Source organism: Podarcis gaigeae (genome assembly GCF_964106915.1).
Source record: "Podarcis gaigeae genome assembly, chromosome: 4".
Lineage (NCBI taxonomy): Eukaryota > Metazoa > Chordata > Lepidosauria > Squamata > Lacertidae > Podarcis > Podarcis gaigeae.
In genome coordinates, this window is record NC_139677.1 from 62,182,009 (window position 1) to 62,207,958 (window position 25,950).

The 25,950-nt window shown below is 40.8% G+C and overlaps 1 protein-coding gene across 9 annotated transcripts in view; it reads right to left on the minus strand.

Moving 5' to 3' along the window:
• The window catches only part of LOC310843814 (uncharacterized protein), a 58,319-nt gene extending 32,662 nt beyond the window's left edge, over window positions 1-25,657 (minus strand). For 2 of the 9 annotated variants that reach the window (XR_014563660.1, XR_014563661.1), the window contains exons 1-2: window positions 22,942-23,137; window positions 22,768-22,832 (exon numbers count right to left, since the gene is read on the minus strand). Coding sequence is in view for 2 of the 9 variants with exons in the window: in XM_083737582.1 (XP_083593708.1) it covers window positions 22,768-22,824; window positions 25,605-25,630 (83 nt within the window). In the remaining 7 variants the exon portion in view is untranslated. Of the gene's footprint in view, window positions 1-22,767; window positions 22,833-22,941; window positions 23,146-25,604 lie in introns of those variants that run through there. The other 7 variants (XR_014563657.1, XR_014563658.1, XR_014563659.1 and 4 more) reach the window with 7 other exon arrangements.
• Window positions 25,658-25,950: the final 293 nt, after the last annotated feature.

A 25,950-nucleotide genomic window follows, 5' to 3' on the forward strand; every position in this document is an offset into this window, starting at 1 on the left:
GCAGGCGCTGGGACTGAGCAGCGGGAGCGCACCCCGCCGCAGGGATTCGAACCGCCGACCTTTCGATCGGCAAGTCCTAGGCGCTGAGGCTTTAACCCACAGCGCCACCTGCGTCCCGAGAGATCAAGGCTACAAAACTGTAAAACTTAGCTTTGGCACAATACAGTAATTATTTATTGAGCAACCTACACAGCCACTGACCTAGCATACAAGTTCTTGCTCCTTGTCTTCCAGTCCTCATTTAGTGGGTGTGAGATTCTCTTTGACAAAGTGACCATCACACTTCCTATGGCATACCTTCAGCCATGACATGATAGGCAGGTGTGGCATAGTGGTACCAGGAAAAGCTGTTGCCTGACACAGAACTGACCAGAGAGAAAGCAGCCCACAACCACAAATGCCTAATATTTAATAATAAACATTTAATTTTGGACCACAACTGGCATGCATGACACTGTCTGGCATAGGATGCCACTGAAGCTGCAGCATTTCATACACATGGGTTAAGCCACTATGACTATACCTGTAGGATTGGCTTGTAAGAATTAAACTTGTTCTGCAAAACCTATTTCACTTAGGACCACAGCATGAACTCATCCTGAAAACATGATCTTTTTAAACCATGCATTTCCCCAGTCTTTCTAGTATATCAATAAAACAGTGAGAGTTATTTAGTAAAACAATTTTCTTCCAAACCTATAATGCATATGAATATTGAATGAGTCTATATGGATATGTACTCAGCATGCAACAAAGGTTCACATTCAGAAGGATTAAGGATGGTAATAAACCTGGCTACTCACTCAATTGCTATGTTGTCAAGATGGTAACTAATGAAACCACATTGAAAAGAGCCCTCCAAAAGTGATTTAGATTTATATTTTGTCAATGGGATGCTCATAAAGCCAGACTTCATGAACCAATAAAGCCATTCAAGGGATGTGTGAATTTCAGAATTACCTATTAAATGGAAAAAATAAATGTCAAAGGTATTTGTGACATTGTGTGTTTGGTGTCATTGTCTGATAAATTTGTTAGGCAGACTAAAGGGATTAAAATGGTCATTACTTAGGCAAGGATTAGTAATAAATAAGCCAAAGCTTTTTGCACAGGCCTTAGGTGAACAATGGCACTTCAAAATGAAACACTGGCAAACTGCCCAACTCCTCCGGGAAAAGACCAAAGAGGCACAGCATCCCTTTGTAAGCAATCAGACTACAGAATAGATGCTTCTTCCCAATACATTTAGAACATCACAACAGGGCACATAGTATGAAGCAATTAAACAACGATATTGTACAGCAGGGAAAGGGGTGGCTGCTGTGCTCCATTTTGCAAATGCATTTCACAGAGCTGTTTTGAAATGTAGCTCTGCGATTTGTACATTATTTTCCCCCAAAATATTTAAAGGTATAAACCACTAGAACACCACAAACTACATTTTCTTCTATGCATCACAGATGGACAGGGCTTAGCCCTATCTAGACACTTGTATATCGATCTAACTGCTGCTACTTTGCACCATTTCCCCCCTTCTTTAGTCTCATTGCCACCATTCTCAGGTTGTTGGCAACTCTAGCAATTTTCTTGATGACATCACAACACACAATCAGATTGATCTCAGAGCTAACAGGATTAAGTAGCTGAGAAAACAAATGAAGCTGAGGGCAAAGAAAGAAAGATAATGGCTTTGAGAAGCAGAAGCAGCCAAGGAAACAAAAGGGCACCAAACAGCATCAAAATGACATGAATATTGTTGAAATGCATACTTTCAGCTACTGTAAATGCTATTCAAGGAAAAGCCCAAAACCAATTATTGCATGTCCAACCTGCAATAAAATATTGCAGTATGGAGTGTGCTTATTTAGGAAAGTCCATTCCATTTCATTTCCATCTGTTATTCTATCCCAACCCCTAGCAGTCAGTTAGCATTCACACCCACTGACCATTGCTCAGTCTTCATCAGACTGTTTTGGGGATCCACCCCTTAAGGGTCCCCCTCCAAAAGGTTTTCTACACTTCTGCAAACTTTGTGGTTCCTCCAAGCTCGCCATTGCCTTAATGTTGCCATGCCATTTTGGCTATATGAGGACCAGCATCTGGATAATTAAGATCACTTCTAGTATATAGGATGTGATACACTGCCAGTTAAATAGCATGCAAGTCCCACATAAAAAAAAGCAGCACAGCAATGTGACAGAACTGCAGTACTGGGTCCAGATTCACTGAATCCTGTTCCCATTTGAGTCCTGCTGAAAGATGTGATTGTTGTGTGAAAGAAGAAATATTGTCCCTGTCTTCTCCCTCTGTATGAAGTTAATATTCCTATTCTTAACTGTGTGTTTTCATTGAAGTAATGTCATCTAGCCACAGTCCAAAGTCTTCTGGGGCTCTGATTTCCCATGTGAACTAAAGTTGTAATGTTATAGTGGGCTATGCATTATACACATCCACACTATAAGCATAGACCAGGCTTCCTCAACCTCGGCCCTCCAGATGTTTTGCGACTACAATTCCCATCATCCCTGACCACTGGTCCTGCTAGCTGGGGATCATGGGAGTTGTAGGCCAAAAACATCTGGAGGGCTGAGGTTGAGGAAGCCTGGCATAGACCATTCCTCAATATACAGGGATGAGTCAGACAACCCCTATAACTCTGCAGCCTCATTTGCATGCTGTGTGTGTAGTTGGGCCTCCCTTTCAGTGATATGTCAGGGTAGGTCAGCCCTACAAAACTGAGTAACATTCACGTATTGCACAGGGTTAGGGTGCAGAAAGAACCATGTTGTGTTGGTAATGCAGAAATATATTTTTTCCCTCTCTATCCTGAGCTCCAGTCTAGTACCTATAGTGCCAACAACTAGGCAAGAATCCCTGTTTGCCTTCTACTGGGTAACATTTGCTCCCATCCTGTGCTATATCATAGCTCAAGAGTGAGGAAATTTCAACCTGTGGGCCAAATTTCGCTCGTTCTGAGGTCTAATTGGCCCACGATGCTATTTTCCCCAAATCACACCCATCAGCTAGTGTCACTGGCGATGCAAGCTAATGGGACAGGAGGACAGGGTTAAACGTGCATTGGCTGTGTGCCCTATTCCCAGGAGAACAAAATCACAAAAGCAGCAGGATTTCATCTCCACTCATCAGCTGATGGACAGAGGTTAAAGGCCTTTGCAAAAGTGCTCTTTGTAACAGCTCCATACTTCATTCAGCAAGTGGGTGAGCAGGGAAGAGGAGCCTGTGCCATATAAGTTTTTCTCCTCTCCCTCAAACCTGCCCCCTCCTCCCGTGCCACCTGCCTGCTTAAAGGAGTAACATAGAGCTGCTTCAAAGAGCGCTTTTGAAAAAGAATTTAAGGCAGTTCCTATGCTCCTGTTTGAGCTTCCGGACCACTGCAGGTTCCCAAGTGTCTAACAGCCAGCTGGATGTCTAGCACCTGGAAACCCCACACAAAGGATTGTGAGAGTTGGGCACCCCATTGTCAATCAAGTGATGGCATAATGATGTTATGTGATTGACATGTACTCAGCCCTGCCAACCAGTCAAACTTAGCCCACAAGGTCAGTCCTGTTAAGGATCTGGCCCAAGGAGCCAAAAATGTAGGCTTACAGCACAATGCCACAAGCAATTCTGCACACAGTGGACAAAACCCCAATTTTGTCCTGCATTTTTCTGATTCATACTTCACCTTAGTCACACTCTTAAATATAATATAATAACTGAAGACACTCTTAAATAGAACTTACACGAGAAAAAGAACTACACGAGAAAAAGACCTCAGAATCAGGTGGAAATATTTTATAAATGCCACTCTACCTTCAGAGAGTAGTTGGCTTGGTGGTTTTTTTTAACATAACATTGTAGAACAAGAATTTTGATCAAAGGATTCACTGTGGTTGACATGGAAAAAATGAAGTCCTTCTGTTAAATGAGAGATTTAAGGCAGGGGAAGAACCTAAGCCTATCAAATTTTGCCTTGCAAGAAATAATTCCAAATCTCCATAACAATGATTGGTTTTGTCCTATAAGTAGCCCAAAAGCTATTAAGTCTACTCACCCTTTACAACACAATAAAACAATGTAATATCAAGGGAAATATGCCGGTTACTAAATATGTAGAGCATTCCTGCACAATCACAGTAGCATAGTTATAACTGCCTAGTTGCATACAATATATTAATATTTTATATAGTAATTTTGTACTCAAGAAACACATAATATGCAACCAGTAGATATAAAGGCAACACCAGACCTTTATCATCTATGGAACTGTATCATCCAATAGGTTTATTTGAAATCACTCAGCTTTCTGTACTTCGACTGTTCTCTTAATACCCAAGGGAAGCTGTTGGTTCTATAGGCTATATCTTTGTCTTCCGAAGCCAAAGAAGATGAAGACCAATTTCAGTCCTCAAAAGACCCATGTATTGATGTACAAGCTAATCATGTGCTATTAACTGCTTTATAGTGTCAGAGCACAGAAGGGGGATCCTGTTAAAAAGCAAAAGGTGCAGGACAGGATCAGTGGGATACTATAATCAAGACGAGCAGAAACCAAAGTGTAAATGAATGGACCTCCAGATGGTGATGAAAAAAAGATGACCACCAGTGGAGCTGATATACAAGCAACTGGAGGGGAGCCCAAGCCCTTAAGCGTATTACTCTCAAAAGAAACTATCAATAGTATGTTAAATTATAGGACTGAAAACCTAAGATGTCATTTTAAAAATGCACACATGTTTAGTGAGGCAAATATCAAAACAATATTTACATGAAATGATATTTACTGTAGGCATCAATGAGAATGATGTGCTACATTCTCTAGGACCTAGAATTTTCCTACTGACATTATGTATTAAATGCAGCATTGCAATGAAATGTTTTTGTATTATTCTGTAAGCATAAAGGTAAACTACAGTAAAGGTAAAGGTAAAGGGACCCCTGACTGTTAGGTCCAGTCATGACCAACTCTGGGGTTGCGGCGCTCATCTCGCTTTACTGGCCGAGGGAGCCGGCATACAGCTTCCGGGTCATGTGGCCAGCATGACTAAGCCGCTTCTGGCGAACCAGAGCAGCACACGGAAACGCCGTTTACCTTCCCGCCGGAGCGGTACCTATTTATCTACTTGCACGTGCTTTCGAACTGCTAGGTTGGGAGGAGCAGGGACCAAGCAACGGGAGCTCACCCCGTCGCAGGGATTCGAACCGCCAACCTTCTGATCGGCAAGTCCTAGGCTCTGTGGTTTAACCCACAGCGGCACCCGCCTCCCTGTACAGTACATAACATTAAAAAAAGTATTCTGTCTAAAAACAATTATATGTATATTTATATGTATATGTATATGTACGTACTTGCCCACACAGAGATAGAAAGCTATGCATCCCCTGCCATTCCCCCACATGAGCTACCTTCCTAACAGTTGGAATACAGAAGGGGAGTATATGTGGCTGGTCTTCCAACCCAAGATTCCCTGAGTTCAGTCTTCATGGAAATAGATATAGAGTTAAGAAAACATTACAGACATGTAATGAGGTGCATTGTTTATCAGGATGGAGGGTTTATTGAGAGTAGATATTCTCCAAAGGAGGAACTGAGGAATGCAAATTATGGTTCCAAACGGACCATATTTGTATCCTGGCTGAAAGCCATTACTCATAACTTGGCTCTAGGTAGCATGTGTCAACAAGAGGTATGGCTTCATTGATGCCTAGTAAGAAAGATAAATTAACCTTCTTCTTTGGAGAACCGCCCAACCCCAAATCCCTATGTTACACAGAGTTGTGCATGTAATTGAAAGTTTTTGTGCATTCATCAAGGCACAGCCTTTACTGAAAGTTCCAATTTGAAAAACATTCAGAGCTACTCTAAGAGCCAATTTTACTGAATCATTTATTGCAGCCCTGTTTTCTGAAGTCTTTGCGCTTATGTCAAGTTTATTCTAGTAATGCAATCCTGGTTTTTAATATATCAGTATTATATTAATTAAATTTATTAGTTGCTTTTTTGTCATGACAAATCAAAACGACTTACAAAAAATGAAAGAACTTCATACATACATCAAAACCAGAGGAAATAATACATTAAAAGCATACACACCTTCTCTAAAATGGCCTAGATAGTAAACAGCCAAAGGCCTGGTTAAAAAGGAATGTTTTTGCCTGGTGTCTGAAGATATATAACAATGGCACCAGCAAAGCCACCTGGCTATAGCATTCCACAAATAGGGAAACACCATTGAAAAGGCCCATTCACATCCAACATTGATTATTTTAATATTTTCTTTTTTTCCATTTTGGTCACTTTGGATTTTTTTCAGTTTTTCTTCCAGTTCTCAATGAACTGTCAGCAAGACACCCATTAAGCCAGCATACTCCAGAAAATTTCACGAATGTCCAAAAAATCCCCAGCCCAACACTGATCACAATGGGTTCTAGAACCTTGTTGCTATTCTGTGTGCGCTCTTTCTCACATACTTTTACAGTATGCCTGGATAGATTCTCAATTTGAATGGAGGTCTGCACATTGTTTTAGATTTCTTAATTCTACTGTAGAGATTTCAGCTACAGGTACAATTGCAAGTGGATGCTTTATACCTATTACGGTGCTTAGTGAACTATGTTCCACAAGTCATCATTTAAGTAATAGACGGCGAACAGGAGTGTTGTTATGCAAATTAGTTACTGCTCAAATGGGGAGGGTGTTTAAGTATTCAAATGAGGTTGCACTCTTTCAGCTGTTTCAGTTTATATCTCCACTGAAGCAGACAATGGGCTTTTAGCTGTAGCACAAAACTACAACTCTACATGGCCATGCAACCACATCCATTTAGTGCCATCTCAGTAGATCAGATGATGTCTGAACTGCACTGATCTGTAGCTATCAGCTGGAAACAGCAATAGATGCTGATTTCATCAAGCAGAGAGGGTGACAGCAGAAGTAAGAATGCAAATGGCTGGAGATGTGAAAATTCAGTTTCAAACCTTGCCCTTTTTTTGAACAGAATGCAGAAAGCTGTTTCACATATAGACAGTAAGTACTTTACACTGTAGTATGTACAAGAGAATGTGGCTGTCTGTTGTTTGGTTTAAATGCTGCAGAGAAATGCAGCTACACTTGGCTATACAGAAATGTGTAGTATTAATCATATGCTGTTTCCAAGCATTTACAAAGACCATATTCTCACCTGAAAGAAATTAATGGCATATGCTTATATGACTTACTCTAGTAAAGAGTGGTGCTTCAGATTATTACTTCTTTAACAGAATGCCCACTTGTTTGCAAAGGGAACAGTTCTTCCAGAGTAGTCAATATAACAGGAGCCTGGCACCATTTAAAATCTCTATACAATACTGTTTCTATTGGAACCTATTGCCATGTTTTGTAGTTTTCAATTATACTTTTTTCTCATTTCACACCAAGGCAACTATATCCCCCGCCCTTGTAGATGATTAGAATAAAGGTTCAAAACAACGTCAGCTGTCTTTGTACAATTACGTTCACACAGCAAAAACTCGTTATGTCTGTCACTCTTGACAGTAGTTACATTTCCCCTACCATGGATGACCATCACTTTGTAAATATTATTTTACCACCCAATCTTGGGAAGTGCTAAGTATACATAAATCTCCATTACAGCTTCTTCCTCCCTCCCCCACCTTTATGTAACATGATATCAGCATAGCACCAACCTCATTATTCATGTGACTAGCAGTTTCCTTCACGGAAAGATGATATGCCATTAAAAACTACTTTAGAATGTTTGTTCTTTGGGGTGTTACCAAAATCTAAGGCTAAAATGAAAAGGTAGAAATGCTCTTGCAGCTTCCTATGTTACTGTAGACACAGTTGCCTTTTCCATGTAAGGAGCTTGTATGAAGAGATTTTAACCGTAACTGCAAAACCCCTGAGAAAATAGGCAGCTTTTTGGTCAGATTATCTCAAGCCAGGGTGCTGGGGAGCCCTCCTGTAAAGGCACTGATACCATTTTTGTTATGTACTGAGCTGAATCCTAGAACAATAGGATCCAGAATGCAGCAGTCTAATTGGTCCGCAGGAGCCACCCAATCCAGCTTCAGGTGGAAGTGAATCAGCAACCTGATTGGTCTACAGGAGGAGCCCGGAATTAGCCAATCACGTGGGGCTCATTGTGTAAATAATGTATATATAGCCAGACGTTTTGGGGAAAGTTTCATTCATTGGTACTATGAGCTGAATAAAGAGCATGAAATTCACACTCAACTTCGAGTATACTTCAGTTTTTCTTCTCAACTGAAGCAGACCTAAACTGTCCTTTTTATGTGTTTGTTTGCTCTTGTTTTTTTGCATTACAGTGGTACCTCGCGTTAAGAACTTAATTCGTTTTAGAGGTCTGTTCTTAACCTGAAATTGTTCTTAACCTGAGGTACCACTTTAGCTAATGGGGCCTCCCGCATGGAAAACAAAATATTTATAAAATTATTTTTGTTTCTTGGTTTCCCATCATCTTTGTATAAATGTTAAGTAATGAATTCCAAATTTCATATCTGGCCAGCCATTATCACTTCAAGTTGCACATTCTGTTTGCTTCCAGAGCTATTGGCCTGTTAATGAGTGCTGTGCTTTCTCCACTGTATTTTTTTTTATATAGCTCATGAAGATACCATGCTATGATCTTTCGTTAGTACGATTGACTTCAGATTTTCTCATTACTGCAGAACATTAACTTGCAAGGGGCATGATTTACTTCTGTAAGTGGATTTTATGTCATCTGTGTTGGAGAGTTTCTGTGACTTATTTAAATCTCCATTTCCCCAGCAATCTGTCTATGTGCTAAAACAAAGGAAAAACGGAATGCTGGACTTGACTAACATACTAAAGGCATTAGGGAAATGAAAACTGCCTAGTTAGACAAACACAACAGCAGAACCCAGCACCACATGGATCCAAAGCAACCACCTGGAAAAGAAAGACAGAAAGCTGAGGCCATTCAAACAGACTTTGAAAATATTTTGTCAGCAGGGCACTGTAGTAATTTGGCTACGGGAAGAAATTATTGCATGCAAATGCACTGATGGTGCAGAATGTAAAATATTTACTTTCTTTTTTCTTGTCTTTAATGGGCTAGTCCTAGTGTAAGCAGCTTTAGATTGTGACCTTTGAAATGTGTGACAGAAAAGCTTTTCTTCCATTGGCTATATTTTGAATAATTCATGCAGGAACAATCCTGCTCTGTAATGCGGGGGACGGGGACTAAACATACAGTATATTTTAACCAGAGATGCTAGATTTCTGCCAGTAGTTGCTCTTAAATCATTTCTTCAACCTTCCCAACACTGTGAGTCTAATACACCCAAGAGATTGATTGCTCCCCTATTTTCCACTGTGACCCTAAGCAAGTTCCATTTTTATCAATGGATCTTCTTATCAGCAGAACAAGTAAAGGCTACCATGCAAAGAACACTCTGCATGTTCAGCACCAGGATGTTTCACTTTCTTTCAGCAAACAACAGCTCCACACATTGTAGGGGGGGACTGAAAACCCGCAGCATTTCAAATTAGCTTGGCAAGTGAACTCTGGAGCTGTGGTAAGGAAAAACAGAGCATGAAATTCTGGTACTGAAAGAAAGGCTGGATGTCATAGTCATGAGCAGGGGTCAGCAAACTTTTTCAGCAGGGCCAGTCCACTGTCCCTCAGACCTTGTGAGGGGCAGGACTATATTTTTTTTGGGGGGGGATGAACAAATTCCTATGCCCCACAAATAACCGAGAGATGCATTTTAAAGAAAAGCACACGTTCTACTCATGTAAAAATACCAGGCAGGCCCCACAAATAAGCCAGAGATGCATTTTAAATAAAAGGACACATTCTACTCATGTAAAAACACACTGATTCCCAGGCCATCCATGGACCGGATTTAGAAGGTGATTGGGCCGGATCCGGCCCCCGGGCCTTAGTTTGCCTACTGATGGTCATGAGGATCAACAGGCTGAAAGTGAATCAGCTTCCAGATAAAGATGATGCAAGTGCCACTGCTAGGTACTTGGAGCACAGGCCCATGGCACAAATTTGCATGTGCTAATTTGTTATGTATAGATCCTCTGGGAAATTACAATGGTGGGTGGCTGGTGTACTCAGCAACCTGCAAGCAATTTTGTTAAAAAAAAAAAAAGTTATGAGGAGGGAAGTGCCAGAGATCCCAAGCCCACCACAGAAAACCCAGGGCTCAGGTCCTCTACAACACTTTCTAAAAATGTTCCTGGATGCAACCGCTGTCTGCCCCCAGCCTTTCACATCTGTAAAGAGCCGCCCTAATTTCATATAAAGGATCACTGCCTGAAGCTCTTCCTCTGTTACGTTTTGCTGAAAGCTGCATTCCTCCTGCTATGACCATATTTGTTTCTTCTGCAATGGCTTACACTCATTTAAGAAAGTGTTCTTGTTTTGATTTAAATGGTACATACTTGAAATACACAACTGCATACAGCATTTTATGACCATGAAAACTATACTTCAGTGGAAGCCGAGCATGAAATGGCAGACTATGTTTATTTGGATACACACTAGTTTATTCAGAATATACACCCAATGCCTATGCCAAAATCTGCTGAGGTCTGTAATCAATAAAGTTGCAGCCTGTTTCAACCCCTATTTGGTTGCCCTGTGTTTATTGCAACTTTATCATGCCTTGGGCTCCACCTGCAAGCACTCTGTGACTTGTTTCCCGTTCAATTAAGGGACGTGTTCAATGCAACTTAGCCTCATGTGTGTGGACAGAGGATTGCAGACAGCATGCATCATTCACCCAAAGTCAATTGTAGTAATTACCTCAGCGCCATAAAGTAAGCTTTAGGTCTGAATAAAGAAACTATATTGTACAAATAGATCACTCTGCCATATTAGTATAAGCTCTTCACATGCTAGTGCAAAATCACTATGTGCTGCTACACTTATCAGGGTGCTGACATATCCCAGCCTGAATAACTGGCATTTGCTATGACTTGCATTTTTAACGTGCTTGCTATAAGGATGGCGAGAGAAAGAAACTATTACAAGCTGATGTAGCCTTTTGAAGCCTTTCATTGGAAAGGATATTTTTGGTATCCCAAAGAAAAATATATGCAGAGATGCACTACCTACAGGCTTATTATAAAATCCTGACTATGCAGTTAAGATGCAGCTGCTAGCAATTCATCACGTAACTTCTCTCCATTCCTATTGGTGGATTATTTTAGTGCTGAGAATTATGCTAGCAGATGCAAAACTTCCTGTGCGTACATGCCAGAGTTTTTACTGATTAACCGTTTAAATCATATAGGTTTTTTACAGCTCTTCTTGCCTCTGTTTTCCTTTATCTTTTAAATTACATCACAAGGACAGCTCTTTTCTTGCAGAGCACAAATGATTTAGGAACTGAAGGGGCTATTAACCTGATCAAGTGGACACCTGCATAGAAGAATATGTTGAATTTAATATAAGTGGTATGACTAAAATGCTTGAAGTTGTGGCTATGGAAGTTTGCTACCTGAAAACGTCTTTGTTCCAGTTTCACGTTTTCCCTTGCTCCTTTTGCAGGAAGTAGTAGTGGCCTAGGAATTTTTTACTGCTTCGTGTAGTCAGCTGACTACCAATTAGCTGTGGTAAAGAAAAAAAGGGGGGGAATTGCCTACTTCATGTGTCTACATGGAATTATCGGGTATTGCAGTGTATAGTGGTAGTACATTTTCATCCTCTAGTATGCAGCTGTTATGTGAGACAGTAATGTCATTTAGCACATTTACCCCCGACCATGGAAAATATCTTAAATGAATAATGTGCCAGTCCACCCCAGTCCTAGTCTGTCCAGAGGCGTAAGAAGAGGGGTGTGATGGGGCGAACCGCCCAGTGTGTCATCGCTGAGGGGGGTGACATTCGGTGTGCCACCCGCCCGCAACTCCCAAGCCTACCCCGAGCTTTGCCAGTGGCCTTCACCCCTTCACCCTTCATTCTGACAGCTCGGGGGAGGCTTGGGAGTTGCAGGCGGGGGGGTGCGCCATTCCCCCGCACTCCCAGGCTGCTGGAGGAGGCAGACAGGCAGAGGATTGGAAGGAGGCAGGCAAGCAAACAAGCGGAGGTGGGGGGGAAGGAGAGAAGCAAAAGCTTCCTCAACTCAGGACCTAAACCCTGGAACGCACAGGAGCAGAGGTGGGTGTGAGAACAAAGTTGGGGGGGATTTAACTGCTTATGCTCACAATGTTAAGTAAATAAACCAGCAAATAACACTTGCAACTGTATGCATCCTATTTTTCCTTCTTTTAATAATTTCAATGAAGGGGGTGACAAAAAAAATTCTGCACCAGGTACCACCTGACCTTGCTACACCTCTGAGTCTGTCATGAACGGCACCTCATTTCATTTGGTCCCAATGTCAGGGAGGATACCATATGCTGTTTGAACCTCGTGGTAGGGAGGAGAGAGGTGGGAGAGGCCAGGAAATCCACCTGCATATACCTCTCTGGCAGCCCAAGTTACCTTGAGGCCTGTGCATTTTTTCATGACTGGAAAGAGATGCTTCCTATTGTCACCCTTCGTGTCAAATTTTTGCTCTGCTGCTACTGTGGAAAAGGAATGATTTAGTTTGGCTTGATATCAGCCTAATTTGGTTTAAGCTCAGGCCAAATCTGATGCACAGTCCTACTTTCATGCCAAATTTGGTTAAAATCACTGCAGCTTTGAAAGGTTCAGCACTCCATTTTGATTCAAAATGCCATCCAATAATATTCAAATATATATCAAAACTCACTCCTCCATCCTAGGAGCCATTGTGCCAAATTGGGTCACGTTATCTTCGGAGGTGTCCACTTTTTGCAATTTAGAATGGGCTAATCAATCTTGATTCAAAATTGAGTCTAATAGTATCAACACACAGGGCAAAACTGCTCCTTAAACTTCAGGAACCTTTACATCAAATTGGAAGAAAAGTAGGGCATGTTCATGCTCACTGCCTTGAACTCCATAGAGAAAGGTATTTCAATGTAATAAATATTAAACTGTATGGTGGTTTTCACACCACATTTATAAAATCACCTAAACTTTTTAGGTTATTAAAAATCTGTTTACATTGAATCTTTTGCAACTATATTTATCTTATACTAACCTGATTACTGGCATTTTTGAAAACTGAGATGCAACATTAGGCATGTATAGACAAACACAATTATCTAATTATGCTCGAACCTTTACTCAAGTTTGTTTTTTCTTTCTTTTTCTCAAATTTTAGATCAGCTGTATTAAAACCTGCAAAAGCACATCACGCTTTGGAATGATTCTCTCTTCATGTGTTGAACAGAGAGAAGGACTCTGCTGCTCAACCAGTTGAAAGTAATTTGGAAAAATCTAATTCTTTTGCTTATGATAGGGCTGTGCCTGTGACAGCAGTGGCAGCTTTTGTAAACAATGGACGGTTTTCACATTTGATATAATTATGGGGCAATGAATTGCTCATGGATGCTAAACTTGGACTCATTTTTGTTCAGAGTAATAAGTTCAGCTTCTGTTTGTAGATCCTGCTAATTTAGGATCACCACATGGCAAAGATGAAATGTGCCTGCAAATTTAATGGGAAGTACAATTACATGGATGAGCTTCCTCTCTCTCTCTTCCTTTTTGATGCAGCAGACAGATGCAAGCTCTGAATTCAGAAAGTAGCTTTGATAAAGCCCTTTCGCTTGGACCTAACGAGAGTCATTTGATGATGGAGCAAGAGGATAATATATTTTATTGTTTGTGGTCATTCAGTTTTTCACCTCATCTCTTTCAAAAATAGAATAATTATCTCTGGATGAAACACTTTTCCAACAGACTTCAATTTTCCCTAGAAAACCTACTACAAACTTAATTCCAGTGATTAATCTTTGATGGACTTCCTTTTGTTGTTCTCTGTACCAGACTAATGATTATTAATACCACCTGGGCAAAGGAAATTATCTAACATTAGAGTATCAAGATGACCATTCATTTGATGCTTCTTAGTGGGCCAACACAGCTGTCCAGACAGAAAAAAGAGGTATAATTATGCTTTTATCACCAATAACTTATTTTTAAAAATGCACAGAAGTACCTCATCTTTATTGTCCATTCCTATCCCACACATATACACTGCAGCATAAACAGATGGGAAACCCAGTTGATAAGAGTTACTAACTTTTGTTTCTTTATGTTTCAATTGTTTCAGCCATGACATTCTTCTTGATTCTCTATGCATTTTAAATCAGTGCATAGAAGCAATGGCATGTCTTAATCACTAGAGTACATTGAGCAAGATTTTTTTCCAATATGGGAATGACTTGTATTAGATTGCTATCTATGGCTGTGGTGCAAGCAAATCTAAGTGAATGAGCAATGAAATAACTGATTTGCAGAGTATGAGGATTTATTCACATGATCCTTGCAGCCTATGGTAACTTCACTTTTTCTGTCACCCTGTATTCACCCAACTTGTGTTCAGCATGTGGTGCTAGACTCCTACAACTAGCTCAGAATGTGGCAAAATGACAAGAAAGCATTGGATGGTCAAAACCAAGACACCTTTAGCTTCCACAGTAGCTAACGTATTTAATATCCCAGGTATTTAAATATCCCAGGTAAATAAATCAAGTGTGTGAGCAAAATGAGCTACTCCCCTGAAGCACACAGACCCACATATGCAGGAACAGCATATATATATATGTGTGTGTGTGTGTGTGTGCGCGCGCGCACATACTACAGCCCTTGCTGGAATGCAGGCTTGGGGTATATTTCTAATAAATGCCATAGATGTTGTTCTTTATCTATCATGCAGAACAATGGAATATATTTGGCTTTGCACATTTCATAATCAATGCTCACTGATTTTTCTTAGGAAGCCCATTTTTGCTCTTGCAAAACAATACAGCGGGTATGACAAATTCCAAGTTATGACTGTTTCCAAAAGAGCCACAACTTCCAAATTATTATTCTCTTTGCAAGCAAGTCTTGTTAATCGTATGCATTTCTTGCTTATTTGTTTACTTCCCCCAGTCTCCACTGCAAGCAGCTGGAAGCTAAACCCTAAATATTTTTCAGCATTAATAATTTGAACTACAGACTTCATTGAGACAACAAAGACTAACCCAGGGTACTCTACTTGTCACCACAACTACTGTCTATGGAGGATATGAAGTTCAGCTTAGCCCAGTGATATCCATCTATGATTACAGCCATGTGATACTGTTCCTCAGATCTCTATACTTCCCACCCCCTCATATATCGACCAAACTCATTTTCCTTACCTTAAAGTTTTCTACACATTTTCCCTGACCTATCTGTATGCCTTCACTTCCAAGTGACTTTCTCCTTTACAGTCCTATTCATTGTACCTGCACACATTACCTTGTATGATCTTAAAAGCCTTGCTCTTACTTTGGTGCCCCTTAGGCCTAAATCATAAGAAAAATAAAATATTAGAATACAAAAAGTGGCCAACAAACTTGTCTCATGCTTCCTTAAACCAAGGCAGAAACCACTAGCTCTCTGGAGTCTACCCAAAAAGATCCCAAAACGGAAAAGAAGATTCTGATGAAACTTAAATTTTCACCTCCTCCCAACGAGGCACATAGCTCCCCATAACATGCCTTCAGCAGCAACAGTCAACATCTTGGATGTCTAAAGAAGCCTTATAAATTCCTGCCTGAAAATCTAACGAGATCTTGAGCACACCCAAGTCCCACAAAATCATTTCATGAGTCACTGTGTGTTTAATCAAAGAAGAAACTCCCAACATAAAACAAACAACTGATTCATATAGAGGAGTTAGAGGGCCTACTGTTCTGTCCTTGCCTCTGTCCATCTATCTTCTTCTACTTCCTGCACCACTTTCAAAATCCTCTGCTTGCTATACTTTACTTGAGCACCACACATATTGTTCCAAAGGCTACAGGCTCCAAAGTATCCCTTGAGGCCTGTGATTCTTCCTGAAACTTTGGGAGTACCTTCTTTCCCCACCTTGCTATGGCAAATGTCTCTTTCTACTGGAGAGCTGTCATACTTTTTTCATTACAAGTGATATCCAGAGCCTGTGGCAGAAACATGCAAAATTGCAAAGCAGACACATTCGATGCCTGTACTTTTATCAGTTTTAGGTCATTATTTTTTAGAAATGAATATACCTCCTGCAAATGAGAATTGCTTTTCACATGCCCACAAACTTGAAATTGTTATAAAGATGTTAAGGCCTTATCATATTTTCATTTTCATTTTTATGGTTACAGTGTAATGATGCATATAATGTGATAATGTACAATGCAGATGGAGTCATCTTTTAAAAGATGGTATAATATTACGACAACACAGTGTGTTGCTCTCTGACAACCAAGGTGGGAAAATCACCATGTTAAAGGTGATTTATTAGGTTTCTTTTGCAAATACAATCTGCCTAAAATATTTAATCTGGAGCGAGTTACAGAAAAAGAAAGAACAAAGAAAATACTTTGGAGTTTAAAGTGACTATAGGAGGGGGAGAAAGTTGATTATTACACCAAGTAAATTTCTTACATTGCAATCCTATACCTGCTGAATACAAAGCGAACTCCATTGACTTTAATAGGATTTAATCCCTGGTAAATATGGTATAGTATTGCAATCATAAACTTCTTTGCTTTTCGGGGGTAGCGAGTGAATGTTTACTCAAAGACATTCCTGAGTATCTTTTACAATTCTAGGCTTAGTTTCTATTTTAATATTGTGGAAGAGGGGAATATAATAGGGATTATTTTGCTTCCTCCTAACAAATCACTCTCCCATGAGTAGCTTGCATTAGGTATTGCAAGCTGGGAGAATAGCAGACTGTACCCTTGCATGTAGTTATTCTTGATTTTGCACACTTTTAGTATGAGAAGCAAAGTTGATAAGCCAGGACCTTTATCAAGCAGAGTATTATAATGTCTATCCACTTCTTCAATAATATTTTTGAGTCTGGATAATAGTGGGTTTGGAATAGTGGCTTTAATTGCTGTTTTTTGGCCATTCGCTGCTTTTAGTGCTAGAACCAAATCGCACAATATCTGACATCTGATTCCTTCCTGGGTTGTTTTGAACTACAGAGGGAGCTGACTTAAAATATATTTTACACATATACCTCGTTGTATGCTTGTGTCAGCATATCAAATATGCTTAGGGAGGGTTCACCTCAGAGCTATAATAATATGTTCCTGAGCATCTGCCATCTAGAAAAGAAATGTAAGCTACAGGCAGGTAACTGATTTTTACAAGAATTCAAGGCTACAAGGAGAGCCTTTGTTGCCCATCATATACATATATGTTGTTTGTTTGTTTTTCATTCTCTCTCTATCACCTCTGGCCAAAAATATTTGTGTATTGCTTTTTTTAAAGTTCATCATGTTTGACACACAGCATTTAGATCAAGTGCTTCAGTGTTTTAGGTTAAAAAGTGAAAAATGCAGAAGTTTCAGCTTTCAGTGCAGTTTAAAACCGGTTAAAAATCTGCCCAGTTTTCTAAACGAGACATAGCTACAACTCAAAACTACAAAATAACTTGCACTTTTTAAAACCTCAGTATAAGCACAATATAGGCTCAGTTTGAGGTTACCAAGTGCAACAGATAAGCTAAAATCAAAATATTGTATAACCTCCAAGTGTCCTGGTTAAAGCGGGACATCCTGGATTGAGAGCAGCCTTCTCAGCTTCTGATCCCAATCACCAATGTCCTGTTTTGGCTCCCATGCTCTGGCCATGCCAGAGGGTAGAACCAAAAGATGGTTGTTTTTTGCTTCAGCGTTGTGGCACAAGTCAATTGGCTTCACATTAGAACGTGGGACCAAAAAACAAAAGCAAAACATATCTTGTCCCCTCTCACATTGCTACTCTTCCTCCTCCTTCCATCACAGCAATTCCAGAAGCCGGCTTCCAGAAATATATCTGCTGTGCTGGTGGAGGAGCAGGAGGTGGAGGTGGCAACTGAAGGTAGGGGGTGAGCAGGTAAAAGAAGCACAGATATGGGGCAGGTGGAAAGCACCAAGATCAGGTGGGTGAGTGAGTGAAGCAGTGCAGAGATGGAGCTGGCGGGTAGCAACAAGATTGGTTGGGTGGGTGAAGGAGGGAAGGAACACAGAGCTGGGTCATGTGGGTAGCGCCAAGATCGGGTGGGTGGGTGAGAGCGCCAAAGCTGATTTCTGCTGTGATCCAAGGCTGTGGCTATAGCAGAAGTAAGACCATCTTGGGGTGTTAATCCTGTGAACCCCACCATCACAGGTTCAGGTTGTATATATGTGCAAATAAATTGTGTATCATAAAGACACCACAGTCTCTGCTGCATCCCATTCCAAAGGAAACATGAACCTAGAACACCTGGAATCTCATACTTCTCCCAGATTGGGGTAGCATGCAACAACAATACAATGGAAAATACAGTCATGGATAGGCCTCAGCAATATATCGATATATCGCCCAGGATCAGTATAAGGAGCAGACCACAATGTCGGTTTCACTCAGGGGTATATCACTGGTGAAACCGCCACCACTCCTGAGTCCCTCTGCTAGAAGCTCCCACTGGAGGAAGGAACTCTTGACTGCTGCTAGCAGAGGGACTCGGGAGAGGCAGCATATATCGTTGAGTGAAACCACCATCCGACTCTGCCCTCAAATGATGGAGAGGGAGAAACAAGCTGTATTAGCAAGGCACCAATACAGCTTGTTCCTCCCTCTGCATCTTTAAACTGCTCAGCTGAGGGGAGTGCAGTTGTCACTCCCCGCAGTGAGCAATTAAAGGAACCCCGATGCTCCACCCACTCACGCGAGACAACCAGGACTGTCTCAGCTGGGGGGAGACATTCACTCCACCCAACTGAGCTGCGCAAAGCAGCCCTATTGCTCTTGCTGCTCCTGCACAAGTGGCGAGAGCACCGGGGCTGTCTCAGCTGGGAGAGGGGAAACCTTCTGTCCTCAGCTGAGCAGCACAAGCAAGCTGCATTGTCCCAGCCTGCGAGCCTGGGTGAAACCACCTCAGCTCTCGAGGCAAAAGCTGGAGCAATTTCACCTGGTGTCTCACGGGCTGAGGCCAACGAATCCTATTTTTTCAATATATCGCCAAACCGCAATGTTTGGCTGGCAATACACTGCAATGTTGAAAAGCTGATATCGCCCAGCCCCAGTTATGGATCCTTGATGTCACATATAGATTTGTTCCAATCTGACTCCTACAGAGCAACAAGCTAAAAGAGGAATTTCAGCAGCAGCAGTGTCCTTAAAAATAAACAGCCATTCATCCTTAACCCGATATATCACCAATTACTTCCTATGAACCTAATCTTAAGATAATTAGAGCAATATCATCTTTATTATATTCAGAATGGTGGCTCTTATGTGATTCTGTCTGATGAAAGAGACAGGATAACAAGGATTGGAAGCCATATCCAACATAAAAGTGACTGGCTACAATACAGCATGCTACTGCTTTTGTAGTGTTTCACAGCTGCCTAGAAATACATTTTCTTTTCAATCAGGTAGTTATAAAACTGTCATTTTTTGTACCATTATTTGCTTATTTCCCTTTCAATTTTTAAAAAAATCTTAACAATACAAAACAATACGAAAACAATACGTTTAAAGGGCGACATGATTACTAGAAAAGAAAGAAAAATAAACATGTTAGTTTGCTGCTATTCTGAGACAAAAGGAATGTAGGATATACTTGAGTCCTGAGTGGGACTAAAAATTCCAGCATTGGCAGCACCCCAAAGGCTGCTGAATATGGAGCATAGGAAGGATGTAGGAATTGGCTTGTTGATGTTCCCTGAGTAATGGCTCCCAAGGAGCCTCTATCTCATCTACAAAAGGACACCATCTGTTGAAAAGGGTGCTGCCAATCTCTAAATTCACTCAGAGCATTGCAGTTTTTCGGTCCTACCCTTTCCTATCCTGACCTTCAAATAATCTTCACTGTGTCTACAACTTAAAAGAATGTGCTTATAGTCACAACTAGGTTCTCAGGCTGATTGATTATATAAAATTAGCACACATACCCCTCTTTTTAAATAGGTATTTCCAGAAATACTTAAAAATCCTTCAAAACAATCTCAATTTTTTTTAAAATAATTACTTTTCAATTTCAAGTTACAGGCGTAGCAGATAAAATATGTTTACAAATGCCATGCCTGTACGAATATATATGCCTGTACGAATAGATTACATATATATTGATAAACGAAGAATGATAATACAAAGTCTAACTCCAGCCTGTCTGTCTCTGATTTTGAATTGGGGGAGTGTGAGACCACATAGAATCATGAGAAACATGCCCCCCCCCAAAGAAAAAGAAGAATCTGGTATACAACCATGATATTAAGGTCTACAAATATTGGATTTTATATGTAGGTTCTCAGTAAATCCCATGTTTTGCTGCTTGCTGGGATAGATTTCTCTCAGTGAGCAGTTCAGGAAGGGTGCTACAGGGGGTAATTTGCATTGAGACTATTGTGGGAGGGGGGCATTAAATCCTCCCTCACTACAGTACCAATCATGATTCTCTCTTTGTGAGACTTTTTTGAGGGGGTAAACTGATACACAATGCAATGCTATTTGGAAATGAAGACTTAAAGGGAAAGTGTTCATTCCTAGAAAGGAGGGCTGGATCATAGAAAAGGAAATGGCTGGATCACAACCTAAAATCAGATTGCTGAGCAATCAGTAGAGATCATGATCTGACCAGAATAGCAACAAAATGGATCATCCATACTTGAGGAAATCATAGCTATTCCATTAAGTTTGAAAAGTCAGAATTTCTTAGCTATGGGGGTGGTGGGAACTAGAATGAAGGGGGGGAGGGGGAGACAAGATGCAGATGTTTAGTTAATGACATGGTGCAGATGTTATTGTAGCTATTTCACAATCAATGCCCAGTATGGAAACAGTCTTAAAAACAAACTGTTTCCCATGTCAGTGAAATCTCAATATGAGTGCCTTACTACAATCATAGAATTAGGAAAGATCTCATGGATAAAGGAACTACCCCAGCCAGACACATATTCTTCATTAAACTAAAGCAGTCATATTTGTTATTATTATTTTTTAATATACATCTCTATTTGGAAAATGTATAGCATAATTCTAAAGTACATACAATTCAGTAGCAGGAATATTAGATTTAACTCCATATCTCTAAGACTTCAGGCAAGTGTGCATTTTGCCATTTTTTTATTGTATTTGTATTTTTTATTGTAACCTTTCAGTTCCTTTCTCACCTCCCTACCATGCAGAGACATCACTTCAGTACAGCTAGAAATGTTCCATATTGGATTCTTAGCCTCTTGTCAGTCTCACATCCTACAATAAACTGACTGGGTTATACAGGTCATGTTCACAGCCTTCAAGATGTCTCAAAGACCTTGGGATATCAGTCAGTGGCTAAAACAGAGTCTTTAAACAATTTATTTTTTGTAAACAGAGAGTAAGCTGAGAATGTGTGTGAGACATTTTATTTTCAATTTTGCTTTGCACATTGGTTCGGAGGTGGATTTTATGTTGTTACTATTCCTTTCTTGATTGTGTTTTCTAGTAACTTTCCCCTCTTAACTGAAGAATGATGAGCACACCTCTCTAATGTTGTTTGATTGTGGGCCCACACTGATAAATCACTAATGTTCTGTTATGGACATCTAAAGGGAGAACTGAGCCATCTGTATATAGCTTTGTGGTTGGATGACTTCCGTCTAACCCTTATTGTTGTTTGTTTGTTCTCTGCTAAATACAATTTTTGTTTATCATGGATTGTGTGCTGGAGACTCTGACACTGAAATTTGGCACCGTTCTTTCGGTCAGTTTGGTCAAAATGATTTACAACTCTTTCTCCATGACTAGCTTCCATTAGTCCTGAATGCAAAGTCAACAAATATTCATAGGAGACCACAGGGAATGTTTTAGGATTTCTGAATGCTACAGCTCTAACTGTGCCAGGGGACAATTACCTCATGTTTGACAAACAGTACATTATGAAGTGGGGATTATATTCTCTTTTTCATGGTCAGCTGGTTAGCTGAATATTCAAAAACCAACTAAAAGAATATGCAACAGGAAATAACTTTTCCAGTTATAGAAAAATGCCAAGCTTAAGTTCAAAATGTGAATTCTTCATCCAAATAACCCCCAACTTGTGTTTTTAAAGCTTCTTATTGAAAGCCAATGTGGTGTAGATGGTTGGACTGTTGTTATGAGGATAAAATGGAGGAGAAGAACCATTTATGCCACCTTGAGCTCCTAGAAGTACCGTAATAGTGGGTTTAAAATATAAAAATAAAATCAACTGCTACAGTAAAGTGATTCAGGTACAAAGCTATCCACTTCAGTTTATTTCTCTCATAATTGTAAGGAGGGCTTAAATGTTCCTTATATAAAGAGGGGGAGAAGGAAAAATTATTGACTTGAAAATTGGTGGTTTATAATGTAATAATAGTAAGGTAGGTGCCCTCCCACCTTATCTTTCTTAACCTCAGCACCCACTTCCTCCCTCAAGCTCTATTTCCCTTCACTGACATATAGAGCATTTTCAATTCACTGTTCTCACCCATCTTGGTTCCACAACTGTTACACATGGGAGCTTGGGCCTCTCCCCTTCATTTCACCTGTGGCAGGTACTAGGCAAGCAAATAGGCGAGAGAGGGCCATGGGGATCCGAGAAACCCAGGAAAGCAAGTCCTAATCTTCTATTCAGAAGGGAATATTTGCTATCGTTTTTGTCACAGATCCAGTGAAATGCTAGTAAATGTTCAAAGCAAGCGCTTACCCTGACTCCTTCTCTGGAAGAGACGTCAGAACTTGTTTCCAAACTTGATTCTTTGCTCTGCATGACTAGAAAGAAAGAAAGAAAGAAAGAAAGAAAGAAAGAATCACCACTCAAGATTCTAGACGGGCCCAGGGCCACGAAGGCAAAAAGGGGGGAAAGCCCAGTTTTACTAACCTTAACCAAACTCCAGTTTCAAGTTAACACACCTTCAGTCCCAGTGTGTTTATTGAGGCCTACCAGACCTTTCCATGACTAGTGACCGAGTAAAACCTGGAATGGAACTATTCCAGATTCTGGTATACAACAAGAACTCTTAGAAAACCCGGAACGGATTTTCAAACGTCACACCTTCCTCTCAGCTATAGAAAAACAAGGAGGAAGACAGGCATGTAGGAGTGGGGATAATGCCCTATGTTTTGGGTAAAGCAGAAATGCCATGAATTTATTGACAATAGAATTTTTTATGCACAGTTTTAACTGTTGCTTTAACTGTTTTAGGTGTTAAAGCCGAGGTGAAGATATAGGTAAAGGGACCCCTGACCATTAGGTCCAGTCGTGGACAACTCTGGGGTTGCAGCGCTCATCTCGCTTTATTGGCCGAGGGAGCCGGCATACAGCTTCCGGGTCATGTGGCCAGCATGACTAAGCCACTTCTGGCAAACCAGAGCAGTGCACAGAAACACCATTTACCTTCCCGCTGGAGCAGTACCTATATATTTACTTGCACTTAGTGCTTTCAAACTGCTAGGTTGGCAGAAGCAGGGACTGAGCAACGGGAGCTCGCCCCATCGTGGGGATTCGAACTGCCGACCTTCTGATCGGCAAAACCTAGGCTCTATGGTTTAACCCATAGCGCCACCCACGTTCCATAAAGCAGAGGTATTTAGGGCCATTTTCCCTGTATTGTATTGCTGAAGTTAAGTTTTGGGTTGTTGTCTTCCACAAAGGTTTGATCGTGCTGTACTAGTAATAATCAGATTAGATTTATCAGGCAGCGTACAAAACAAATATGTGAAAATTCAACAGATGCCACAGTGCTGTGTTTTGTTGTAAGATTATATATATTGCTACTGTACTACCGTATTAAAAATATTCTGTAAGCCTGGAAGCTCATGGGTCCTTGCTAGGAAGCGTGGTGTCAGCACCCAGCATGGTCATGCAAACTCCAAGGCCCACCAGAGTTGACTGTAGTCACCTGCATCTTCAGCCTTCTCTCACAAAAGAGCAGTGAAACTCAGCCCAGTGTTGTGAAAGCATCAGGCAAGGTCACAAGCACTGCTTTTGGCCCCAGTTCTTTCAGGGCCTAAAGGGCCAGCACAATAAGCAGTGGGGTGGGTAGGAGGCTCTTAGCCTGTACTAAGAAGAGCATTGCTGGATGTAGCAGCTGTCTCGGCTCCCTCATTTCCCTAGGAAAAGGTGGTGTAAAGGGTGAGGCCTTGAGGGATGCTTACCTGGTTTTAAATTTTTCTTTTACGTTACAAACCTAGAGTTCTATTGCCTTGTTTTTTTGGGTGGACCCTTTTGCTTCCAGTTTTATAGGCACAGTGGTGGAGGAGGACTCTCTGAAGACTGGCTTTGAGATTGGTAGCACCTCTGATTTGACCACATGTGATTGCATGGTCACATGATCTTTCCAGGAATGACTATGGGCTAGAATCTTTTCTAGCCCCAGCTGCAGCAATCACAAACAGGGCATTTAAAAACATATTTTAAAGCAGGGGTAGAGAGCAGAATCCCTCTACCTCCTTGTTGCACTTGCAGCACAAGCACGTGTGCACACACACACATCAGCCCTTTAAAAATTATCCTTTAGAAAAGCAAAATTCTACACACATACCACTTCCCTTTCCTAAAGCACCTTCATTTTCTCCCCTTCTTCCCTCGTATGATTGAAATGAAGACATTCTGAAGGTTTGGTAATTGGCACAGCTCTACTTTGTAGTGCTTCTCAGGCCTCTTGGAGGTGGTAGAGTTTCAGGAATTAAGGGACACCATTTTGCCCCTCCTGTTTCCAGGAACTTTCTCTGCTGTGCTACAGAGCAGCCTTTCCCAGCCTTGGTCACCATATACTGGACTACAATTTTCATAATTCCAGACCATAGCTACATGCTGGCTGGGGCTGGTGGAAGCTACAGTCCAACAACATCTGGGGACTCAACATGAACATTCTGTAGCTTTAGTGTGTGTGTGTGTGTGTGTGTGTGTGTGTGTGTGTATGCAGTTCTCGAGATTGAGAAAATGAAAGGATGTATTTTTCCTTTCATTTTCTTCCTGAAACAATCCTGTATACTGTGCAGGGGGAATTCATTTCACAGCACGCATTCCCAATCCTCACCCCATCCTGGATATTTAAACTGCCAGGGGAATGATCATGCTAATTCCCTCTCTTTCCCTACCCCTCGTTTTCTTTTGTGGGGTGGCTGGGTATGATTTTTAGCTGACACGCAAGCATTCTAGACGGCTTTCACAGTGCACCTTAATTCTGGTTTCTTGAGATGCCATTTTCTCTCTCTCAGCTCAAATTTTATCAGTCTTCCATAAACTCAGAAGTTTGTGGCAGACTTTTTTTTTTGCAGTTTTTCCAACTTTTTTCTTTTTGTTTTTAGTTACAAACTTTATACTTATACCTACTTATACTTTATCCTTATAAACCTTCACCCTGATCAACTCCCGCCCAGAAACCTCTGTCCCCAGTCTGGAAGGATGTGTGGCTCCAGAATTGGCCTCCACAGTAACTTACAGACTTCCTGTTAAGACCTTAGTCATAGAAGACAATGTTACTGGGCCACGATTGATCGCCAAGACCTAAGGAGTCTCAGGCAGGTAGAAACCATTACCTTGTCTTTTGGTGGCCCTGTTTCATTTCAAAACTGATAGGCACCTGAACTCCTGAATTCAGTGTTGAAGGGAATGATGTATCAGTTTATAAAAAGTAATGTATTATTTAGAAATGCTTACAGATATATGGGAACTTGGAACAGATACATGACTGCATCTGACTCTTTAAACATTAATACTTTGTGGCTATCAGATTGAATATTTATAGTCTCTAAATATCTACTGGCACACAGTTATTTCTATTATACAGTTACCACAGAAGTCTAACTACAGTAAAGTTTGAAGTTACTTGCATATGAGGAAATCTGAGGGATACTAAAAGAGTTTTGATAAGACTAACCACAT